Raw genomic sequence first — 24,762 nt, forward strand, 5'->3', positions numbered from 1 at the left:
CTTCGACGCAATGGGATGACACTACGTCAGTCATCTGTTTAGATCGCCTCTGGCCCGCTATATCAGCTACACAGATATGATTGGTTCCCCGCGATGCAAGGGGCAAAAGTTACGTGCATCATACTCCTTGCCAGACTCGAGTCTCTCCCTGAGCAAACGCTTCCGTGAGAACTCCAGATTCCCAGGGTACATTGTCAGTCGCTTTAATTAAAATGTGCCGGCCACATGTAATGTCACGTGTATGCACACCCCTCCACTCATCACTCAGGGTCCAGTGCTTGGCGCATGACTGATATAATTTCTGCATCCAGTTGGGCGATATGTATTGCTTATTCTCTCCTCAGTGCTACCTTTACTCATTGTCTCTCCAGCAGCCAGTTCTAAACTGTACTATCCTGCCACAGTTGGTGCAGCTGGTATAGCGAGCTCTCGTTACGTCACTCAGAGCTCCTCTGCACTCTGAGATGCATAAGCACCAATGGTACCCCAGCACTCATCTGTTCGTTGTCTTGTCATATTTCAGTTACATATGTTTCTTCCTCCTGTCACATACAGGCATGAATTGTCCTGAGAAGTCCTTTGTCTACGTCGCAAGGTTATGCTTCCCTCGCATTACTGATGCTGCTCATGTTATTTTGGGGGGCTTTCCAAGAGCAGGTGCTAAGGTGTAGCTCTCACGCATCCATCTTGGCCTTGGGTCTGCAGCTCAATGCATTCATCTCACTCTAGCTGCTGCAGGTGAGCTATCGAACCAGAACACACATCTGGCTTCACAAGCTCTATTCCCCTGCATTGATCCAGAGTAAAGCATGTTTAACCTTTAAACCCTAACCATGTTTTGCTTCCCTGGTCCCCGTTCACTACCTTAAACTACGGCTCACACTTTACCTGATTTTCAGCAGCCATCTAGCTAACGTGCTGCTTAAATGTAACCTCTCTCCAAAGAGGTTCACTTCTCACTCATTCCGCATCGGCGCAGCCAAGACTGCCGCCCAAAAAGGGCTATCCACGTCATCCATCAGGATGCATCAAACTAACTCCTCTTGACATTTTCGATGCTCAGAGTTGCTCTCCCACGTTAACTCAGGTACCTCATTTTACCTTCACAAATCCTGGTGGCGGTGGTTAAATTCTGGCATTCGCCTTGCACTAATCGCTGAAACATATTGGGGCCCAGCATGCCGGTAGCTTGTGGTGATTTAGTCTCAGCCATGGGCATGTTTCCCTTTTCACTGGTTGCCCAGCTCGTTCGACACTTATGGTTTAAGGCACCATCCTTCTATCATTCATGAACGCACACCAGCGCACGTCCATGCAAAGCATTACAAATTGCACGATTACAATGGGAAACATAATTAGAATAAAGATATTACGAAATACTGTACATCTCATGATGAGTAAGTTATTCACGATCATTTGCAAATTGGTAATGGCGGTTAAAAGTGATTAGGGGAGAGGCGAGAGACACGTATGGAGCACAGCTGATGACGCACGGTCACGAGATATAAGCAACTCCTCTGCAGGATAAATGTTGTTTTATTCAGTCATTTGAGCAACATTAGGGTAAGTGTTGCTTTTTCCAGCCTATGTTTTCGGTGGTAACCCATTGTCAGTCAATAGGGAAAGTAACTGCATATAACTGTCTTGTCGTTGACTGACTCCTTGGTGAAGTTAGTTTCACTTTGCCAATGAGTTCAAATAATAGACGAGTGCAAATGCGTGAAGGCTATGCTAGGTTTTAGTAAAGCATGGTTTAAGAATGACTATTTCATACAGTCTCGCAAGCAGCCTCCTTCAAATGTGCCGTTGAATGTCAAAATACCGATGCATTTGGGAATGACCGATGTTATTCTCATTGGTTTAAAATGATGTTACGTCCCAAACACACCCATATGACTGATTAAAAGACCTAGGAACGCCTTGTTACGCCATGCGCTCCACTTTTAATAACGAAACCCCTCCCAATGTGAACTGGACATCCTACTAAATTTGAATAGACTTTTGACGAGTGACGATGCACTTTAGAATGTCATGATAGGGCCCAAAGTGTGTCACATCACACACTCTTACCCACAAACACACATTTTCACACACACAGACTTAAGCAGAGAACTACTGTCCAAAGGAGCAATTTATTTAATCCAGGGATGCAAAGACAAACAAAAAACCCTCCAGTCTAAGGATAGGCCCAGAAATCTATATATTATTATATAAAACCATTATTATTGTTATGGTATTGTTGTTGCACATGACACTAAAGCAGTCATTGAAAACATGAGTGGACTGCTTTACTAATGCAAAATTGAAACTATGATTTCATTGCATTACTCAGCATGGTTGCGATACTTGCATGAGAAATACTTCCCAAAACAACAGTAATTATAAGGATGCAATTTCTTAAAAAAGTTTGATTCTTTAAGCCAACGATTTGATTCTTTTTAATAGTTCAACATTTGTAGCGATGTGATCCAATGCGTTGCTAGGGTCTGTTGTCGATAGGAAATTATAGATTTTGGTTCATTTTCATGGATTCTAAAAGGCCAAATAATATTATAGGCCAAATACAGAAAATTGACTGTGGAATCAGGTAGGTTACACAGAGTTTGTTCTCTTGTCCCCCCTAAAACCTCCTGTCTTTGCTTTCAAATTTAACTAGATTAGCGTGGTCCTACTCTGTTGTCATCTAAATGCAGTGTTTTGTAGGCTATTCAAAGCATTTCACGTTCATCACTCAGTTGTGGTGTAGGCCTATGTCTTGAGTGATCGCTGTCCCTTTAAATGTCTGAGACTTTAAACTCCATGCTGTTTTTGTTGATGGTCAGTGCCATCTTTGATTCAGTTTTCCTACCGTTTTACTAAATGACACACGCACTTGTGTGGTTAAAGTAAGGAATTGTTTTCAATCGTTTTCTTGATATTCCCACATAACATTAGATGCTAGGCCTAGGTTACATTACAAAAATGTTGTCAGTTACTATGACTAGTTCGAACTTCATTACTGATAGGCTCATAGGTGGAATAATGTCATTATTGTACGGTTCTGGATGATCAGTCAGATGGCAGCACCAGCGTCAGCTGAACAAAAGCTTACACACTAATCAAGTCCACAGTTGCGTGTTCAAACTTCCAGCTTAAGTAGCCTAGAGCGAACTGAGAGTGTTGCCTCCTAACGGAATGAGTGTAGCCTACATTTTCTTAGTTGCTATCAGAACGATGGGCTAGCCTACATCTACCGCTCCTTTGCTACATGATGAAATATTATCAGATGAGTGACAGAACCACCGGACATTTGACCAGCAAGCCCATATACGAAATGCTGCTCTGCGCTGCTCTAATGGCGGCCTTACATTGTACGATTTTGGTCTGTTTTCACAGTCGGCGACAAAATTTCCAAAGTCGGACAGAAATCATGGCGTGCTCGCGCTCCCGTCAACTAGATCATTAAGTGTAAGGTGCCAATCTCAGCGGTTTTAAGTCAGTCGAAGTCGGTCCTTTTCTAGTTTTGCTGTTACGACAATATCAAACATGTTTGATATTATCGCAAGTCTTTCTAGTCGTGGCTCATGCAAATAGTGACGTGAACTATAAAAACCAATAGTGACCTCTCTCCAACACCAAACAGGAAGGGGCAAAGTAGGCGACAGCTGTAGCCTATATGATTATTTGTTATTCTTATAATATTTGTCATTTCTTATACATATTTAGTTGGCTCTTTCACGTGACAGAACAACTCTATATTGGTTAGGGATGTCACGCATGAAACAATGCTGCAGAAACACGAAAATATGACTTTGAGTTTAGTAGGCTATCATTTCAGTTCCTGTTTATCTATTACACGATGGGTAATAATTTAAAGGAATCTTGCAGTCTTGTAAATAGTGACCCTGCAAGATCCCTAGTCATTGCAAAATCATAGTCTGTGACCTAAAACTGTACTACTTGTCTTTATATGTGAGAGGGTCTGAGACTGTAGTCTTTCAAAAATATTTTCCAAATCTTTGCAAATCTTTCCAAAGTCTGTTAGTGTAAGGAGGGCTTAAGTCGCCCAAACTGACAAAAGCGGGAGGCGCTGAAAAGCGCGCTGTTTGCATCCCTGTAATATCATCAATCATATGTTGTTTGCGCCGCTGATAGGCTATCAACCATGGAACTCTACAAAGTTTACTTCTACGTCATTGCGAGCAACTCCGACTCACTCAGGTCCTGTTAGTACCGTAAATATTTTTGAATTAGGCTAGATTGTTAAAACATGTAGACACAAATAATAAGCAAAAAATGGAAACTCATATATTAAGGTGGTGATGAAAAATTTACTACCAAGTCAAATTGTGTTTGTTACCTTTTACTACCTTTCAAGGGCCTTAATTTTGGTAGATTCTTTTTACTACCTTTTACTACCGCACAGACACCCTGAATATATACAGTATATAAATGGTTCTTTTGAGTAAAAAAAAAAGAAGCTAATTACTGGTCATTTCAGGTTGACATTTCCGTATCATGAAATCTTTGTTCTAATATTTTGAGATTCTGGATTTGAGCTGTAAACCGTTATCATCAAGATTAAAATAATCTAGATTGAAACAAAAAAACTTGAAATATTTAACTTTATGTGTAATGAATCTGGATGAAGTTTCACATTTTGAAATAAGTTATGGGAAAAAATTACTTTTCCACGATATTCTATTTTTGTCAGATGCAGACTTTTATAGTATTCTGTGATGGTGCACATATCATGCAAAACCTTTAAAAAATCAAAGACTTAGTTAGCTCACCTTCACAATTTCTTCTCCATTCACATGGCGCAGTCTGCCAAGGATGTCCATCACATGGTCAGTGTGAGCCTTCCACTTCAACAAGGCCAGCAGGTCCACTTGCCATGAAAAGTCATTGATCAATGATTGAAACAACCAAATATAGATGTGCAATGATCAGTCAATATCTAATATTGCAAATTAAGACTGACATGATACACAAAAAACAATGTATATACAGTGCAACCGGAAAGTTTTCAGACCCTTTCAAGTTTTCCACATTTTGTGTATTTTTCAGACTGATCTTAAAATGGATTCAATTCATTTTTTTTCTCATCAATCTACACACAATACTCCAACACTCCACAAAAAAGCAGGTGTTTGGAGTGTTTCGTGAATTTGTACAAAATAAAAGACTGAAATATTCCATTTACATAAGTATTCAGACCCATTGTTATGACGCTTGCAATTGAGCTCCGGTGCATCCTACTTTTATCAATGGTCCGTGAGATGCTTCTACAACTTGATTGGAGTCTACCTGTGCCTAAATGAATTCACTGGACATTAGTAGGAGAGGCACACATCTCTTTTTATAAGGTCTCACAGTTGTCGGTGTATGTCAGAGTGAAAACCAAGCCACAAGGGTCGAGAGAATTGTCGACAGGTCTCAAATCTGATGTGAGACGTCAGACGTCAGATTTGATATTTTGATTTGATTCCAATACTTTGACGCCTCCACTTCACCACAACCAGTTGGTCCATCTCTTAAGCTTATGCTGAGGTTAGGCTCCTCGCCCCTGCCTTCCTCACTAGTGGGGTTGACTATGAATCTCGATTAGTGGGTTAGCGAGGTATGTTGCGCTCAAAGCCAGGGTATGCTGTGACACGAAAGTGGATCTGTTTTAGCGTTGCTATATCACCATGGTATCTTATGCTCGCAACTAAACCTGGTCGGGAGGAGGTTATATGCTAAGTTATAGCTCAAATCGTGTAATCTACTGCCCACTGGCCAATCAATTGTCTTGAAAAATGAAGTTCTCACGTGTAGGATTCTGTCATATATCTTACAGGTGGAGCTCCGCCTCTACAAACATTTTGGATCTCGAATGCGCTTTAATAGTGTTGTGTGTACAAATATGCCACTATGGACGTGCATACCATACAATATCTGATGACAATTGATTTATTTGATGTTATAGGCTAGACACTAAAAATGACCGCAGTGTAGATCACACTATCGCTCATAAATGCGGAAGTAATTGTTTTTTAATATAGGCGGTCTTGTGCGTCTCCACGTTTCACGATTGGCCAACATCATCCCAACACCGAGAACGCGTACAAATCTGAGCTGAAAGCCTAGTTTGACAAATATATCACATAACTGCTAGTGTATCACTTAATGTATACCCCTGAGTCAAGGCTTTGTGAAGCTTCAATATGTCTACATAGCCTAGATATGTCTAACGTGCTTCGTAGTATACCCCACTGGCAGGATCTGAGATCTCTGCACTGTTTGCCGATTTATGGACTGGGGCCTACGCCAAAGACTGTTTCAATATTTAGATTGTTATTCATTTCATGCTTCTTATATTAATTGTATATCCTATTCAGGATTATAATCTTTCAATATATTTATTGTATAATTGATTGGAGGAAGGCCAATACGAGTCTATTACACCCGATTGTGGGAGTGTTACAGCGGTAGTCACTTGTGCATCCTGAAGTCAACATGGTCATAGAGACTGTGAATTTTTACTCATATTCTCAAACTGTATTACTGAAATATATCCAAAAATCATTATTATCATTATATGCTATATATTATTGAGCCAGAATGTCCAGCTGTTTGAATGTTAGAAACAGTGTTGAGGAGAACCCTTGGGTTGTTATCTCAGTATAATAAAACTTTAATACAAACAATAAAGAAGACTTTAGTGTCCTTGTCACATTTTTATTGATGCCCGTTGCTTTTTACAATGTTTGGTTGCAAAGCATGGATGGTTATGTGTTGTTGTGTCAACTGGGAGAAACTGGGTTTTAGGTTCTCAAACGTCACATTATGCACCAGAAAATGCTAATGTCATGTGAGAGCCCTATGTTTACAGTTTGTTTGGCTACTGATCATGGATGTTATTAAGGTGGTACTCATTTTTATGTTTGTGCAAACGCTTTTGGCCTGTTTGCATTTGCAAATACAGTTCTAAAGAGAAGTAGGAAGTGATTTGTTGCTGTTGTTGCTATTTTTGGGATTCTGATTGGCTAACGTGGGATTGAGCTTCTCCTTACACTGCCACCGACAGGTTTGGCATGCTCTTGGCGGCATATATACACAGGGAAACTTCTCTGAAAACTGACAGGTGTGCACAATGTTATTTTTGAAAATGGAGAGGGTGAAATGTCCGTTTATGAAAATAGCCGGCCATGTATAAACATAGCCTTAGCCAATCACAATCAATCTGGTTCATTTTGTTCAGCATGAGAGTGCACATAACAGTGATGTAAGGGTTCACTCGCAACACAACATCAGTGAATGCTTTAATTCCACCTGACCACAACCAAAAATGCAGACATTAAACAAAGCATTAGTAATGCCCAACTCCTACCTAATCTACAATTCTTATTTAACTTTTTTCAAGAATGCCAGAATTACGTTAAATCATGAATGTTCAAAATCATTCATTGAACATTCACTCAAACAAATATAGCACAAAAAACTAAATATCCTCTTGAATATATATTGAGATATTGTACTATAAGGCAATTCAACATACAGGTATCATGTTGGGAGATAATTAAATGGTTGTACAATGCATGTTGGCAATGAAGGATGTGGCAATATAAGATACATGTTATCCCACGTTTAATAAAGGTCCCATATGCTCCACTGCATCTGAGAACTACACAAAAAGCACACACCAATGTGTAATAATTAAGGATTTAGTGGCTATACCATTCTGTGTCAACTTGGTGGAGGAGAGTTGCGTTGAGATCCATAATGTCTCTTTGATGCTACGCTGGAATATGATGCTGGAAGGGATGTTGGGGCAGCCATTGAAGTCATCTTTACAGCAAGGTAAGCCCAAGTAAAGGGCATGGTTACTGAAGGTAGTGTTGTCATCACACTGAAAAATACCACCAAAGATCCACAAAGACAAGCAAAAATATACAAACAGACACACCAACACATACACCCCCACACACACACACAAAGAGAGAGAGAGACAGCAAGAGAGATTAAATAAACCTATTACATCATTAAGGAAACATACTGTACTTCACTATGTTGAGAGTTGATCAACTGTTATCTAAAGCTGCAGACAGCAAGAATGTGTAAAATCTTGCCCTATGACAATCCCCTCCTAATCCCCTGGACAATTCCATTTCCAACGCTGGACTATTTGAACTTTCTGACACTAAATTAGGATTAATGCATTATCATACCGGATATGTAAGTCAAATTGTGAACAGCCTAGTCTGGTCTGGGGAAGATTCACAGCCCATTTCCAAAGGGCGTTCCCAAACGGACGCCGATCAAAATGCCTCCAGACGCAATAGGAGAGGCCAAAAACCAACGAGCAACGAAAGAGACAGAGTGACGGTAACATACAGTTTGCTGTCTGGTTGTAGGAACCAGGAAGAATTAAACACGTTTTAATTAAACATAGGCTATTTTACAAAGGCATCATAGGCTACCACACTGAAAGCTAATATTTTGTCACTAGCAACCTACATCTGCCCTCTGTCAAACACAATTGCATTTTCAACTCTGAACAAAACCGTTCACGTTCAAACAAACATTTTGTTTCATTCGTCCTTTCTGGCCGTCCGGGACATATCCCAGCAAACACGTCTATGTGGGGCCCACATGGGCCTTACTTGGGTTAGTTGGGCTTCAGCTGGGCATGGGCTTAGAGTGGGCTTTGATGTTGGGGCCCACATGGGCAACCCTGATAAAATACACCGTGCTAAAACTAAACATGGGCACTACATGGGTCCCAACTGGGCCACAATAAAAAAATATATTAAAAAAAACAACGATAAAGTATGTTGATATGACATGCTGGTTACTGCAGTTATATAAAATTAATATATATTTAAAAATCTATTAGGGTAATGTGTTAGTATTCCGTAATGATTCCGACGCAGGTAGAATCTAGCCTAGTCCTAACGTTAATAAAGTTAATCGATTATGTCGACCCATGCCAGCCCAAAAAATGAATGATTTAAACATGTAATTTCGTCCATGTCATTTAAAGAATTAGATTTGATTGCAAGATAGCATCCTGTCAGATGTAATATCAAACCATGGCAAGCGTTAACGTTATGGCAAGCGTAAATGTGTCTCTTTTTTTACAAATGCCTTTCTATGATCGTTGCTGCTGTGATGCTGCCCTCATCCTTGTCCTGGTGTTATTCTGCGTTCGGTGACGTTAGCGATTGTATTGGACCGTAATGTTAACCTAGGTATCACTAGGCTACTTAATGGCTTGTTTATTGCTGACAACGTTTTCACGACGTCAGAATAAATAGTTCTAGATATTTAAATACAGTGGAGAGCAATTCACCTCAACACAGTTATGAGGTGTTTTTGGCAGATGGTTTTCAAAATGGAGAGCTGCATACTTCAATTACATTCACACCATTAACGATAACTATAACCATAACGTTAATGATAAAAGCGTTTACACTAAACAACGATAGCCAAAGTCTCTCCTTGTGTTAATGAATGTGACGCCGATGGGTTCTTCTGATTGGCTATTAGCTTTTTATTGTTCTCAAAATCGCTCTGAAAGTGATCCCGAATGATATCGTTCTTCATGTCGTTTTCGTTATAGTTTATGTGTGAACGTCGTCATTCATATTAATGAGAAAGATATTTGTTTATAGTTATCGTTATCGTTCTTGGTGTGAATAGGCCTTTAATTGTAGAGAGAATGCATACAGCCAAAATGTAGAAGTTTGTGAACCCCTTGGAATTATTTGGTTTTCTGCATAAATTGGTCACAAAATGTGATCTGATCTTCATTTAGTGTCACATAAATAAATTGTGAGAATTATTTCAGATTTTCATGGTCAGTTCAAGGCTATTATCATAGCACACACACGGTTTGAAGTACGATAAATGAATTGAAGATATATTGCTTTTGCAATAAATGAGCAACTTTGCTTAATTTAATGTAGGGCTGAAAGCGTGGCAACATTGGCGCCACCGTCTCTTCTAACCCAGAAGGTTTCCCCCTAAAGACCGTTAGGGATGTGGAAGTCATGGAAGGAAAACTGGCAAATCCAAACTTCATGTCCAAACTGGTATGTATGTTAAGTCTAGGGTGGTGCAACTCAATTTTATTGGGCAGTGAACTTCCTCAGTGTGCTCACACCCATGCTTCTGGCAGTTCTGTTGATGTTCATGTTGGGTGGTTTACTCCAGTGAGCAATATACAGGGCTTAAAATTCATTTTTCAAAATGGGGGGGAATTCCCCCCTTAGGTTATTCAAGAAGGGGGGATTTACACAATTTGGGGGGGAGGAGGGGGGGGGGGGTCGATTCTGATACCAAGTGAAGAATTGCGATTTCGATACTTCTTCGATACTTTTTTAAAAATGTGTTTAATTTTGGGGCCCCCACCACCCTGACGTCATCAGTAATATATACTGTAGTGGGATCATTCACAACAGTGGACATCCTAGATTCTGCTTGACTCTCTCCACACACACAAACACACACTGAAAATGATGGCTTACGTGATATGTTTCTATTTCATATATTTTTAAATTCATATAGAGTGTATTTAGTTAATAATGTATTTTTTAATGTATAGCATTTTACTAGTAATTACTAGTAGCTAAACATATTTAGTAATTTGAATGCTTCATATTGACGTTTAAACTATAACACTTATATCTTGGTAACACTTTACTTGACGGGTGAGTTCATAACACATTCATAGCAGCTGTCATAAACTGCACATAAAGCATTCATGACTGTTTCATGAGACATGACTGAACATTCATACCAAACCTTTCATGTATGTGGAAGACAGAACAACGAAAACTAATATAAAAGTCCAACATCGTATTTGTGTAACCCGGATACCATTAATTTAATCTCTCCAGCCTTTGTAAATATTTCATGAATATCTTATGAAGTCTACATCGAATGTCACTTTACTATACAAGTTGTGAAGTATTCGTAATCACTGAGTTTAACACTGGGAGGTAAACTAGCTAACTAACTACATTCAGCTGACCCGTATTTGTGTAACCTGGAACGGTTGAACATTCCCAGAAGCAAAAGATGAGAAATCATCTGCAAAGGTTACATCATAAAACAAATACATTTTTATGAAACAAAAATGATTTGCTTGACCATGTTCTGTCTTTTTGGTACTGGAGTAGCCCATTGACTCAGATGTGCTGTGATCAGGTAAGAGGTTTGGACCAAAAACGACAATGCTGCTTTGTGACTTTTATTTTGACAAGCTGTCGTCATTCTGTCTTCCACATTCATGAAAGGTTTGGTATGAATGTTGAGTCATGTCTCATGAAACAGTCATGAATGCTTTATGTGCAGTTCATGACAGCTGCTATGAATGTGTTATGAACTCATGCAATTCAATTCATGCAATGCAATTCATTATGTTTTCTATGTCATTAGATAAAATAAATGTTCAAAAAACTAACAAGTCGAAGACAATTTTTCTGGGATCAAGTGTTGACGTGACCTGAGCTAGCAGGATAGTTACCAAGGAGCTCTTTCCACATGTAAAAGTTTGCCATGGTTGCGTAGCCTATTTGCGTAAGCGCAAAGTGGTTCTTTCTCTCTCTCCGTGTGTGTGTCGCTGCATGAGGCTATGTTCAATTCAACTCGGTAGTTGATCCGTCCGGTCAATAGCACCGCATTCACGCCACTTCATGATTATGTTAACGTCATCAGACAGGCTGTAAAAGTGTATGCGGGAATTTCTCGCATTATGATGTCTAGAGTTGCGGGACTTGAACAAATTATGCGCAATACCCGCAATCCCGCAGTGAAATTTAAGCCCTGAATATAGATAACTTTGCTTCGAATAACGTTCCCCCTCAGGTTGCAGCTGTAACTGACATAGGGGGGACAACTGTTGACGAGGCCACAAGAAGGATGATGACCATCCTCCTAGACCATGGCCTACCCAGGCAGTACAACTTTGTGGGCCAAAACGGGAAGAGAGAGTTCAAGGCCTTACAACTGTATGAAGTAATATATGGTAGGTGTGCATGTGGATAATGTTTTAAGTTATACTGATAGGGCTGGGAAGGTAACCGCATTACTGCAATACCGCGGTCACGTGACGCCTGCAAAATAAAAAAAGGAAAAGAAAAAATGTGAAACGTTTGGGGGATTCAACTTCATGTAGCTTTCTGCAGAGGTCTTAAGCTGACTGCATAACGTGATTATTTCTGAACTTCTGATACGTTTTCAACTATGACATTTGCATCAGAATTTCAGAATTAAACTTAACAGCGACATATAGGCCTAGGCTAGCCTAAGACCTACCTTTGTTACAACCTGACGCAACCATTAAAATGTGCGGTACCCTACTGTTGTAACAGTTGTAAACGCCATGAATGTAACAGTTCTAAAATCGGGATAGCCTTGTTGATAAACTGCTTTCATGTCTTGTATTTGGTCTAGTGATCTTTGAAGTTCCTGCGGCTGTTTAAAGCTTAACTGGCTGTTTTTATTTATTTATTTTTATTATTTTTTATTATTTTTATTTTTTTTGTCTAGTATCAGTACATAGGGTGTCCCAGCCCTATGTAATGATACTACAAAGATGTCACAATACCCTAATGTTATAAACAGGTCCATTTTTGTTGTCCTGGCTGGGCAGTGTGTTTGCACGTCTCTCAGTTGCCTAACTTGTGTGTTCAAGAGTATGTGTGTAGTTCTAATAATAATCTTCATTTATATAGCGCTTTTCTTAACATAGTTGCAGTCCAGGCTGAGAGTTGTGTTAGACAATACAGTATGAAGTATGTGACCGTTATATTTGTTTCTTGCAGGAGGTTTAAAGAAAAATGGCATGACCAGCCAAATCACCCGTAAAGATGCCGGGAACGGTCTCCAAGTGGCTCATTGGTGCTGGGGGGGGGGGGGGGGGGGGGGGCATGTTTTCTTAATTTTACATAAATAAAAAGGTATTGAATTATATTACTAGTCTCTTTGTTATTATAGCTTTTTTAACACTTGTAAGGTGTTTGGGTCTGTGGGACCCACTTTCAATGTAAATCTAAAAAGAAAATTATGCTATTTATTATTTCTTCTCACTCAAACTCATTGGCTTTCTGCATCTGCTATCCCCACACAAAGTTACAAAACTTACATTTCAAGCACTTTCACCTGTTCTGATTAAGTTCTAAGAAATAAGCACCAATAATGATTAAAAAAAACTTGTTTCTATTTACCTTTTTATAATTGAATTTACTTGTTTTCTCACAAAATGGTGATCATAAATGTGATGAGTTAAATAGCAAATAACCATAAATGAAGTCTATCATTGGTAACTGAACTAAAGTGAACATCTGTCAAGTATTTTTACATACATTGTTATGCCTGTATTGAAAAAGCCTTATAATGTGGTGGGTTCAACAGACCCGGATTGACTGTGTAACAAACATATGAACACCTTACACCTAACGGTTAAAGAACTGTATGAGCTGACTAAAATAAGCCCCCAAAATGAATTTTACCCAGAATAGCAGGAACCCATAATCAGCCCAGAAACCTGGGTTGGCCATGTGGATTTTTAGCTAGGACCCATGTGAAGCCCACCTTCAGCCCATCTGGGCTTGCCCACATGGGGACACCATGGAACCCCCGGACAAAATGAACAGGGGCCCAGCTGGGCAGCCCACATGGGCCCCACTCACCAGCCCATGTCCAACCCATATGGGCCCCACATGGGTGTGTTGACTGGGATAAAGCAGGCATGGGGGACGGAAGACTGAAACGTTCAAAGCAATTATGCCGGAATTGTTTCAAGGCAAACACTGAAGTGTAGCTTAATGCAGCTAGTGGTCCGTAAATCATTTTCTTTCCATAAAATCTCTCGATGTTGCAATGTGTTTAGGCTAGCCCAGGCCTATTTCATTTTTTGAGTTTCTGCTTGAAACGGTGTAGCCTTAAAGATAAAGAAGATGACCAGATGACCAGATATATTAACATGATGACTGATGAAACAAATTACTGTGATGTTTTAATAAACCATTGTTGGTTTACATTTAACAAGTCAGCATAACACATCAATTCAAAAATGTGTTTTCTGTAGGCTACGTGTCCAGCTACTGTAGGCCTATAAATAAACACAATAGAAAACTGTTTTCAGTAGTCTACCACTGTTGCAGAATCACATAGGTATCCCTTACATTTTGTACATTGTTGCACATTCCAACAAGGAAGCAGTTATGAGAAACTTTCTTCTAACTCCCTGTAACTCCCAGCGCTCATTCAATGTAGGCGCATCTGCGCAAGTAAAACTGAACCCCTGGAGATGACGTGTGTAGCAACAAACGAACGAAGCGGATGCACGAATGATAGATTGAACAAACGTGACAGTACAACAAATCCTTGCGATACTGGGTTGGAGGAGCTGGTAGGGGGACAGTTAGTAAGTGTTCTTAACAGTCTTCTGTAATAAAACCAGCAGAGGTGCTGAAAGCCAACATCGAGAGCGGTGTGGAGATACAAGGATACAAGGAAGTTTATTGTCACATGCATATAGTTACTGGAAGTAAGAAATGCAGTGAAATTATGTCTGGTATCAGCCTATTTGTGCATTAATGGGGGGGGGGGGGGGGGGGGGGGGGTAAAAAGTGCAGTAGAAGAGGGGTTTAGTAGATTAAGTGACAAGGGCTGCATAAGAAAGGTGGGGGAGGATTGGGATTGGGGGGGGTGCACCAACAAGGAGCACCCAAGAGTAACAGGGGCAAGGAAAAACTCCCTTACCAAGGAAGAAACCTTGGGCAGATCCACGGCTCAAGGGGCTAACCCAACTGCCAGGGGTCTTGGTGTGTGTGTTGGGGGGATGACAGGGGAGACGGGATAGTGTGCTGTGCATGTGGGGAGAGGGCAGTGTGCAATATGTGTGTTGGAGAAGCTTCCTCATGAGAGGAAGGGGGGGCAGTGTGCTGTAAGTATGTTGGGGATGTGTGTTGGAGAAGCTTCCTGATGAAATAATGTGCTGTGTATGTAGGGGAGAGGGGGGGGGGGGGGGGGCAGTGTACTGCAAGTATGGTGAAGGGACTTACTATTGCAAGCAGAGTACTGTATGTATGATGTATGTGAGTGATGACAGTGAAGATGTGTGTGTGGGCGGGAGATGCTTTACTCCCTCTTCAAGAAAATCTAGGAAAGGGAGTAAATACCATCTGAATGGAAGGAGCGCTACCTTATCAAGCTCCCAAATAAAGGGGACTTGAGCATTTGCTCCAACTACAGAGGAATAACTCTACTGTCCATTCCTGGTAAGGTGTTCAACCATGTGCTGTTGAACAGGATACAAGACATTGTCGACCCCCAACTCCGAGACCAGCAGGCTGGTTTCCGCAACGACAGATCTTGCACCGACCATATCACAATATTGTGCATCATTTTGGAACAGTTACTAGAGTGGAATTCGCTTCGCCTCTCTATATCAATTTCATTGATTATGAGAAGGCCTTCAACAGTGTCGAGACACTACGGCAGGGGTCCCCAAATAGTTTGGCCCAAGGGGCAAATTATGTCAAGCATGCCAAACCAACGGCCAAAGCATCCAGGATTAAATACAGACACACCCACAAACATTTAAAAAATGAAAAATAATCATCCTAACACTCATGCAAATTTCTATATCTGAGTCTGACCAAAAACATTTTAATTTACTGCACCTCTGAAAGCAAATTAACAATATTGTGCCCAAATCATTGCTGCCCAAATTATCTAGATCAGTTTCTCTCTGAATAAAAAACGGTTGATGAAAAACAGTTGATGGTGATTCTAGTATAGGAAAAACAAAAACATCAGCAAAAGTACAGGAATGACCAACATGGAACTTAACATTTTAAAAATCTGAAAATATTTTGTAAATGTATGTAAATGTAAGAGTGGATGTGAGAACAACTCATAAAAAAGGACTGTGTCATACAGTGTTCAGAGATGAGATTAATAAAGATTTTAGATTGGATACTGTTGAATAGTTTGCTAGGTCACAGTGGATACCATTGTTGCTATACCGAAATCCTTTAGCTTTCTAAGATTCTGCGCTTGTTACCATGCTAGTGTTAGATCACAAGTTATTTAACCATGGAATGTTATCACATTTACTCGTATTGGCAAAATTAGATGTTTATTTTATTCAATTTTTAGCTTGCTTGACTTTTACACACGCACATAACTGCTATCAAAAGGGCACCATTACAATCAGCTGGAATTCACTGGTTGTTCAAATTAAAAGATAGTTCAAATAAGTATGCTGCATTTGAATAAAGGTGTTTGCCACATTGATAAAGTCCAATTAAATACCCTAGAACTTTATCATTTACCTTGTCAAAATCTGACGGTGATTTTTTTCATGGCTCTCACCAGGGTTCTAAATTAACACCGCCAACCCGCCAAATGCGGGTTTAAATTCATTTTGGCAGGTGTTAATAAAAACTTACTAGCCAGTTAGGCCGGTGATGCATGAGGCATTACATGCATGATACATAAGGCTCTGTTCTCGGTCATATATCCCCCTGGCAGTACTTCCTACTTTCCCATGACCACTGTGCCGTAATGCTACGTGATGACGTTTCATACGCCCATTGGCTGCGCGCAGTTTACAGTAAAACCAGAGAGGGTTACAGCGGAGTAGTAATCAAGGATCTTTGATGAGCGCGAGAGACCATGGAAACGAATGGAGCGTCTACCAGAAAACACAAGGAATTAGAACGAACAGAGACAGAGCAGGGAGCATAGACTGAAAAAGATAGTTAGAGAGTTAGCCTGTAAAGTGAAGTAAAAAGTACATAGCGCATGTACATAACACAAATACATTACACAGAACAGAACACATTACGAAATATTAACGCAATTAACGCATTGTGTTTACCTATTTCCTTTGTGGGGGGCTGATTAGGCTGGAACAATGATTTCAAACACTATGTCTATGCCCATCAATATGGTAGTGTTGGAAAGGTTTACCAATCGTGAGTGTCCAGACTTTATTTACAAAGTGAATGAGTTTGGTTTTTACCAGACTATGACTCAAAATATATTTTCTCAGAATGTTTATAAAATAATGCCTAATTTCCATATCTAAACATATGATTGATTTCTGAAAACTTGCAATACAAAAAAATATTTGTCTTGTGATTAACAACTGGACAAGTTTCATGGTGATATCTATTAGTTAAATTGTTTACCCTGTTAACCTGTGGTGATTGCCTTTTGATCAAATGTGTTTTTGTGCTTTATGTGGACATTTTCAAATTCTTTGTTGGGCTCTTAGGCTAAAATCAATCAGTAGCTCCTAAAGAAGCTCCATGTAAAATATGGTGCTTTTATCCACAAGACTAATAGGCCAACTCAAAGTTTGAGTTCATCAAATACAACAATAGTAGTAGAATGTTATATACAATTATCAACAACAGTTACAACTCTTTGTTTCAGAGAACTTGCATAACAAAGGTGTCATCTAAAAGCTTGTTTTCTTCTGTGCCTGTGTGTTTGTTTAATTTCTAGCATGAACTATCATAGAGATATGCAGTCAGATTAGAATGATGGCATTTGACTGTGACTGCATAATCAGGTTAAAAGCGCTATAAATGGGTTTTTTTTCCCCTGGGTATGACATGAAATGCTCTCGACTACCTTTATTTATACAAAAAGTCCCAAGAGGTAGTAAGTTACAGTGAATCCCGACGTGATGTGTTCTAAAATCACTGTAATCTACTGCCTTGCCCCTTTCAGATGGTCTGTTATCTGTTGGCGGAGCTCTGATGAATAAACTTGTAGCTCAGTGTCAGCTTAAGGAAAAAGGACAACACATTTTCCAGAACATGTGTGGGAACCCTGTTAAATGTACACTATGCCGGTTCAGGTATTTTTGCCTACTGCAGAGCTCCCTCTCTTGTCGGGATGTATTTATATTTTACTCTGCTGTTGTAAATAGCAAACTTCTTGCAACTTGTCCCCCCGGTACACAATGAAAAAGCTTTTGTTGTGGAGGTGAAGGATTAACAACAGGCAAAAACTATCTACAAGGTATATCTACTGACAAGGTAATGTTTCATGATTCTCGCGAGATTTGGTCGGGCCGCCGTTCTTGAAGTTGCATGTCTGGTTCTCGGTAGCAACTCGCTATGTCTATGCTGTATTGCTATGCTAGGTGAACGATTCACCTATAACAAGTTCATTTACTATCAAATTGGCTTAGTTAAGGTTATATTAAGGGGGAAATCTTGCATAATGTACCTTTAAATATATCTATGCAACATAATTACACACAAGGTTTCTTTTTGGAGAAAATAGGTTTTTGTTGTTCCATGTTATAAGAGAAAGGCAACAGGTATACACACTGAACTAAAGCCTATTTTTTAGCAGTTCTGCAAGAATCATTCAGCCTGAGAAACTTGCTGCTTGTACAAGTGAAGAAGAATAATTGTATCTGTTATTACCAACTGCTCTAATGCTTTAATTAATTACTTGTTTCAATATTCACTATATCTTTGGATGTGTGCATAACTCTGACAATCAATGAAAATGACAATCTAATCTAAAACTTAATAGTATCTGATAGTCTATAGCTATAATAAGAGAGAGCCTGCTGACCTTGTAAACGTAGAGTTCATGACTTTCATCAGTCAACGTAGTTCCATCCTCCCTCATGAGTGGCGTGAAGGCAAAGCCAAAGAGCTTCTTTTCTCCCTTATCTTTAGCTGTGATGGTAGGAATGGCCAAAGTCATCATTAGACACTGGTATTTACAGTCATGTGAAAAAGAAACCCTCTTTGAAATCTATGGTCAGAACATTATTAAAAATCATATGGTCTTAACAGGTCTTAACATAAGGTAGATACAACCTCAAATGACTAATAACACATGATATCAGCAACATCAGTAGGCTATGTGTGGTCTGTGCGTCACGTTACATTTATATAGCGCTTTTCTCAAAACTCAAAGCACTTCACATGGAAAGGGGGACCTCACTAACCACCACCAATGTGTAGCACCCACCTGGGTGATGCACGGCAGCCATTATGCGCCAGAATGCTTACCACACATCAGCTTGAGGTGGTGAGTGAGGGAGTGAATGAGCCAATTACAGTGGCCAGATTGATGAGCCAAGCTGGAAATTTAGCCAGGCTACTGGGGAATCCCCCACTCTTTGCGATAAGTGCCATGGGATCTTTAATGACCACAGTGAGTCAGGACCTCGGTTTAACGTTTCATCCGAAGGACGGCATCTCCTACAGTACAGTGTCCCCGTCACTGCACTGGGGCACTGGGATCGATCTAGACTCTAGACTCATTTGCACAATTTGACAATAAGCATACATTAAGTTATTATAAGCAGTCGTCATTGCTTTGACAATGAAAGGATGTATCGTAACACCCCCAATTATCACCACTTTTGTTCGGAAATTCTAAAACAACAATGTTTTTTAACACTTCAAAATAACATTTGCTAAATGAACCTTACATTTTTCAGTAGCCATAGGTGTGTAGATTTGAACAAAATCTGGTTTGGTTCTTAACGGGAGCATTTACTACCTGAAATATCCGATTTTGTTTACCACGCTCTGAGTTATAGTGCTGGCCTGATGGGTCGCCTATTTACGCCGTTTCAACGGCACATGAACGGTTAGACTGAGAATTCTCGTCATGAAATTGAAATTCCACTGGAGCTCCAAGCGGATGTGTACACGCAGCCAACAATGTTTACAGCTCTTCGAGTCACGGTAAAATGTAATTTTTGGTACATAGCTAATTTAGATACACCTATGGTGTGGGTGCTTGCGTTTCTTTAGGAATCCGCCGTCTTGGTTTGTATAGAAATGGATATTAAGTGACACATACACACAAGATGGCGGAAATACGGGCCCGACGGTAATAGGGGGAGTTTCGATAATGACCTGTTGCTACCTTGATGTTTCTGTTTGCTATTAAAAACAAACTATATAACTAGCCACCTAGCAGAGTGGAATACGTCTTAATTAGATTCAGATCATATGTGACCCTGCAAGGCGAAACCAGTCGCTTTGCGCGCGGTGCTATTTTGAGAAAATCCACGATAAACAAACGTACGGGTTAAAATGACGAATTTCACATTTTCGCATAATTCGACAGTATACAGTCTACACTTTCATATTGTGAACAAATTTTACAGATAAACATACGTTTTGACTGTTAAACCCTGACTTTATTTAGGTGAAGATTCAACACATTAGCAGTCATTCCTTTTGTCCACGCCGCTATAAGGTTTTACTGTAGGCTAGAGCTAAAATTTACTCATTAGGCTACTCATTACTTGTTACTCAATGTATCAGCTCTATATTGGGCAGCCATGGCCTACCGGTTAGCGCTTCGGAATTGGAACCGGAGGGTTGCCGGTTCGAACCCTGACCAGTAGGCCACGGCTGAAGTGCCCTTGAGCAAGGCACCTAACCCCTCACTGCTCCCCGAGCGCCGCTGTTGTTGCAGGCAGATCACTGCACCGTGATTAGTGTGTGCTTCACCTCACTGTGTGTTCACTGTGTGCAGTGTGTTTCACTAATTCACGGATTGGGATAAATGCAGAGACCAAATTTTCTCTCACGGAATCAAAAGAGTATATATACTTATACTTACTTATATCCTGCTTGGCAGATGTAACCGAATATGAATATGAAAGACTTGCCTTTCAGGGCACGAACGGTCAAAAGCACGAACTTTTAGAAATATCCTGGCGTCATTTTAGGGACCAGGATAAGTTATACACAATCTGTGTGTACACAGAACTTCATCTCCCCTTACTTCCCCCGAAGTACATTAATTATATTCTATAGTGACCTTATGACCGTCCCAGGTATTAACTAGGGGGCAGAAAAAGACACTGAAAAAGACTGCACGCCATATTCGCCTTATTCACCCGGCGGCCATTACGAGACTGAGGGGTACACTTGCCATTCATTACACCTCAGTCCAGCAGATGATGGTGGTAATGCACTCCGTTTGCAAACTGCCAAAAAAAAGCTCACCGAAAAAGAAGAAGGGTTCACTGGCCTGTTTTTCTTCTTCAAGGTCAAGGTAACTTTATTGTCCCCGAGGGGCAATTAATTGCACAGCCAGCAGACAGACATAAGGACAAGACACACAACAATACATAAAAACTGAAATACCCACAGGATCTAACACAGTAATGAATAAAAATAAATATAGTTAAAACAGTTTTGGCAGATTGTTTAAAATGGAAATGGAAGTCGGGATAAAAGAGTTTCTGAGTCTATTGGACCTGTATCTGGGCATGAGTACCTACGGCCTGAGGGGAGTAGCTTAAACTGGCAGGACAAGGGATGGCTGGGGTGAGCTGCAATAGATTGGGCCTTCTTTGCCACTCTTTTAGTGTAGGTGTGAGAGAGAGTGGGGAAGTTGATGCCTGCAATCTTGCTACATGTCCTGACGATACTCTCCAGTCTATTTTTGTTTTTTATGGACAAAGAACCAAACCAGCAAATAAAACAGAAGGTTAAAACAGACTAAAAAAAACAGGAATAAAACATTCTCATAAAAGTAGGGTCAATGTTAAAATTCCTCGGTTTGCGATAAAAGTACATGCGCTGATGGGCTTTGGCACAAACAGCATCAGTGTATGAATCAAAACATAGCTTACTGTCAATAATTATGCCAAGGTACTTGTACTCTTGTACTATCTCAACTGGTTGACCATTAATGATAGTAGGGGGAAGAGGGGGGCATTGCTTCCTTCAGTGAGTTTTTTTTTTTGCAGTTTGCAAACGGAGTGCATTACCACCACCATCTGCTGGACTAAGGTGTAATGGCAAGTGTATACAGTACGAACGAAACTGGTATATGCCAAATATTTAAATAAATCCAAAACTATATTGTAATGATTCTGGGTGTTTTTTTTAATCGTTCTCAAAAAATATTTATTTTTCTCCACCTAAATAGTGTTATTTTTTTATTTTCTTCATGTAGTTTAGCTTCCTTTAACAATGAAGTATAATTTATGCCCATCGATTGAAATATGTATGAGTTTGAGGACTTCATAGCCCAAAACTCCTTCAGCTCATCATAAGCCTCCATTCATTTACGGGAAAGTGTTGCCCCTACCAATATGGCGGCCGTGTTGACATATTCCTCAACAGACAATGTGGTATCTATGTATATATGTCTATGCGTGAGACAATAACGCCATAGTAGGAAGAGAGGCCTCACTGGAGCAATGTCTGAACTCGAAGCGCAAATGCGAGTCCCTGAAGCGGTCAATAGGGATGGGAAGCTTGAGGATCTCACTCCAACGGGGACTGTTGTTGTGGTACAGCACAAAGGAACGGTATTCAGTGATACAAACTTCACCTGTCCCCAAGCTGATGCAGTCCTGAGACAAAATACACAGCAAAAAGAACAAGTACACAAAAACACAGAAAGAGAAACAGCATTTTAATATTGTTAAATAAATACTGGGTTAAACATTACTTACATGTAGGTGTTTTATCTTCAAAACTGCAAAAACAAACTATACTATTATTTGAACTTTAATAACAAATAAAAACAAACTATACAATTATTTGTTGTGTATTTGTATGACAAGGTAAAATGGTTTCTGTGATATAACAACAAAAAGGATGACATACTTTCAGGACCTCCCCATCAGCATACAGCACATACATCGTCACCTCAATGTTTTTCTGAACACTTTTGCCGCCCCTCTCAAAGTCTCCTCTCTCTAATGTCAAGTACAGGTCATTCCGGATGTCACCTAGGTCACAGATATGCAGATGCCCAAAGGTTCTTCAGGATCAGTTTCAAATGGCATGGTTGAAAAAACATTTTGTGTTTCCTCACCTAGAATAAATAAGGTGCTGATATAAAGAGGCCATTACAAATATATTCAGAGCTCCAGGCTGTGAGTGATCAGTTGCACTTTGCGAACAAAATAAGGCATGACTGATTATTTCTTAAATGTTGCACTGAGTATCACTACAAAATAACCTGGCATTTAAAAAAAGTCACTGTAGAGAGCTGGACAGACGTAACTGTGGCAAGCAAGCAAATTCTGGTTATGTGAACCTTTTGTACATGAAGGCAACTCAATGTGCTTTACACCATCAGAGAACAGAGAATAACAAGCAGTGGTAAGTGAAAGCATGGAGGAAATGAAATAATAATAATAATAATAATAATAATAATAATAATAACATAAATCATCATAAAAGTCACAAAGCACATAATTACAATCCATAAAACACAGAGTGGAGTCTGTTTTTTTTAAAGTAAATAAATAAAATGAAGAATAAAAAGAGGATACAGTACATGAGCTGTGAATAGTTTGGTCTTAAGTTTTGATTTAAAACTGGTAGTAGTTGGAGTATATTTCATGTCCTTGGGAAATATATTCCACATGGACTACATAGTAGCTAAATGCTGTTTCACCTGTTGTTTTGTTCTGACATAGGGTTTTATTGGTAAGTGCTTCTCCTGTGATCTGAGAGGTCTGGAAGGTGTTGTTGGAGCATATCTAAAAGGTATTTTGGTCCAAATCCATTTAAAATCTTATATTCAAGCAGTGCAAGGATTTGAGTATATGAGTGATGAAGTCTGCTTTTTGTAGGGATCCACACTGCTATATTTTGAACTTAGAACACACAAAATCACCAAATGATGCCTGTTTGTACTGAAACGATGCATTGAAAATTGTAGCTAAATATTGTAACTAACTGCAGCAGATATTGTCATAGTGTCACCTGGCATGATGACATCAGGGAAGCCCACCTTCCGAGTGATGGCTACACCTCTGTTGAAAACCATAGGGTTGTCTTTTTGGACCTGCTCAATCTCTCCTCTCAACAGCTGCAGAGAGATGACCAGTCCTAAGAGAGGAAAGATATAAATCACAATTATAGAAAGACACAAACACAGACGGTAAAAATAACAATCATAGTAACTAGAATTGCATTTCTAAGGACCTGCAAGAGTGGGCTTGATCAGGTGCAGTTTGCCAAAAGGATCACAACAGTACCCTTTTTTTGAAAATCGGGCACACGGATCAAAAGTTATCTGCATTAACATCCAATTATTACACGGCTCTTCACAAGGCAAGTAGAATGTTCCATTGACTTGAATGGGATTTCCCAGTTCTAGCGGTCATTATTTCTGAGGATAATAATGGAAAATAATGACTGCTGTCAATGGCAACAGAGTTTGTGCTTCTAATTTAGGTATTTCTTATCACTACGCAAGGACTGGAACTTCATTCAAAAGTGAAAGCAGACGGTTGATCAGCTGTGTTCTAAAGAATGTTTGATTCAAGTTCAGCGTGTGTTGTTGCGAACTATGTTTCTCAGCAAATGCCACGATGAACGGTAACAAATAGGCTAGGCTATTTAGGCTAAAGTCATATCGTGGGGAGTTTATTATTTCGTTTTGGCAAGTAGCTGTGTAATAAGCGGGATAATGTATAGAACGCCGGTCATTATTGGGAAAATAAGTCCCTTCAGGGCGGAACAAGACCCCTCCGCTGTGCGTCGTGGTTGATATGCTGGTTGCTAGGGTAATCATTTTTTTAAGGCAATCCAAGCCCATCCATGTGTGTACAAGTCATGTACATGGTCTACAGCAGATCTACAAAGATTTGTTTGACATGGATTGGCTTCAAAAAATATTTATTTATTACATGACTTGTATACACATGGATTGACATTGAAATTGATTGGCATTGATTGTGCAATTTAAGCACAGCTCAGCTTTAAGAAACTCAAATAGCCTACATACAAGCATTTTGTGATCATT

The 24,762-nt window shown here is 39.7% G+C and overlaps 1 protein-coding gene and 1 long non-coding RNA gene across 2 annotated transcripts in view; one reads left to right on the plus strand and one right to left on the minus strand.

Moving 5' to 3' along the window:
- Window positions 1–24,762, minus strand: part of dock3 (dedicator of cytokinesis 3) — a 576,384-nt gene that overhangs the window by 380,270 nt on the left and 171,352 nt on the right. The window contains exons 14-19 of the mRNA XM_042088883.1: window positions 23,718–23,843; window positions 22,608–22,732; window positions 22,189–22,351; window positions 18,583–18,689; window positions 7,702–7,873; window positions 4,773–4,870 (exon numbers count right to left, since the gene is read on the minus strand). Of these exons, the coding sequence (XP_041944817.1) occupies window positions 4,773–4,870; window positions 7,702–7,873; window positions 18,583–18,689; window positions 22,189–22,351; window positions 22,608–22,732; window positions 23,718–23,843 (791 nt within the window). The remainder of the gene's footprint in view (window positions 1–4,772; window positions 4,871–7,701; window positions 7,874–18,582; window positions 18,690–22,188; window positions 22,352–22,607; window positions 22,733–23,717; window positions 23,844–24,762) is intronic.
- On the plus strand, window positions 14,672–19,180 carry LOC121706853. Its single transcript, XR_006031187.1, has 3 exons — window positions 14,672–14,682; window positions 15,048–15,051; window positions 19,095–19,180. It is a non-coding gene; the product is annotated as an uncharacterized LOC121706853 (long non-coding RNA).

The sequence above is a fragment of the Alosa sapidissima genome, chromosome 4, assembly GCF_018492685.1.
Source record: "Alosa sapidissima isolate fAloSap1 chromosome 4, fAloSap1.pri, whole genome shotgun sequence".
Taxonomy (NCBI): domain Eukaryota; kingdom Metazoa; phylum Chordata; class Actinopteri; order Clupeiformes; family Clupeidae; genus Alosa; species Alosa sapidissima.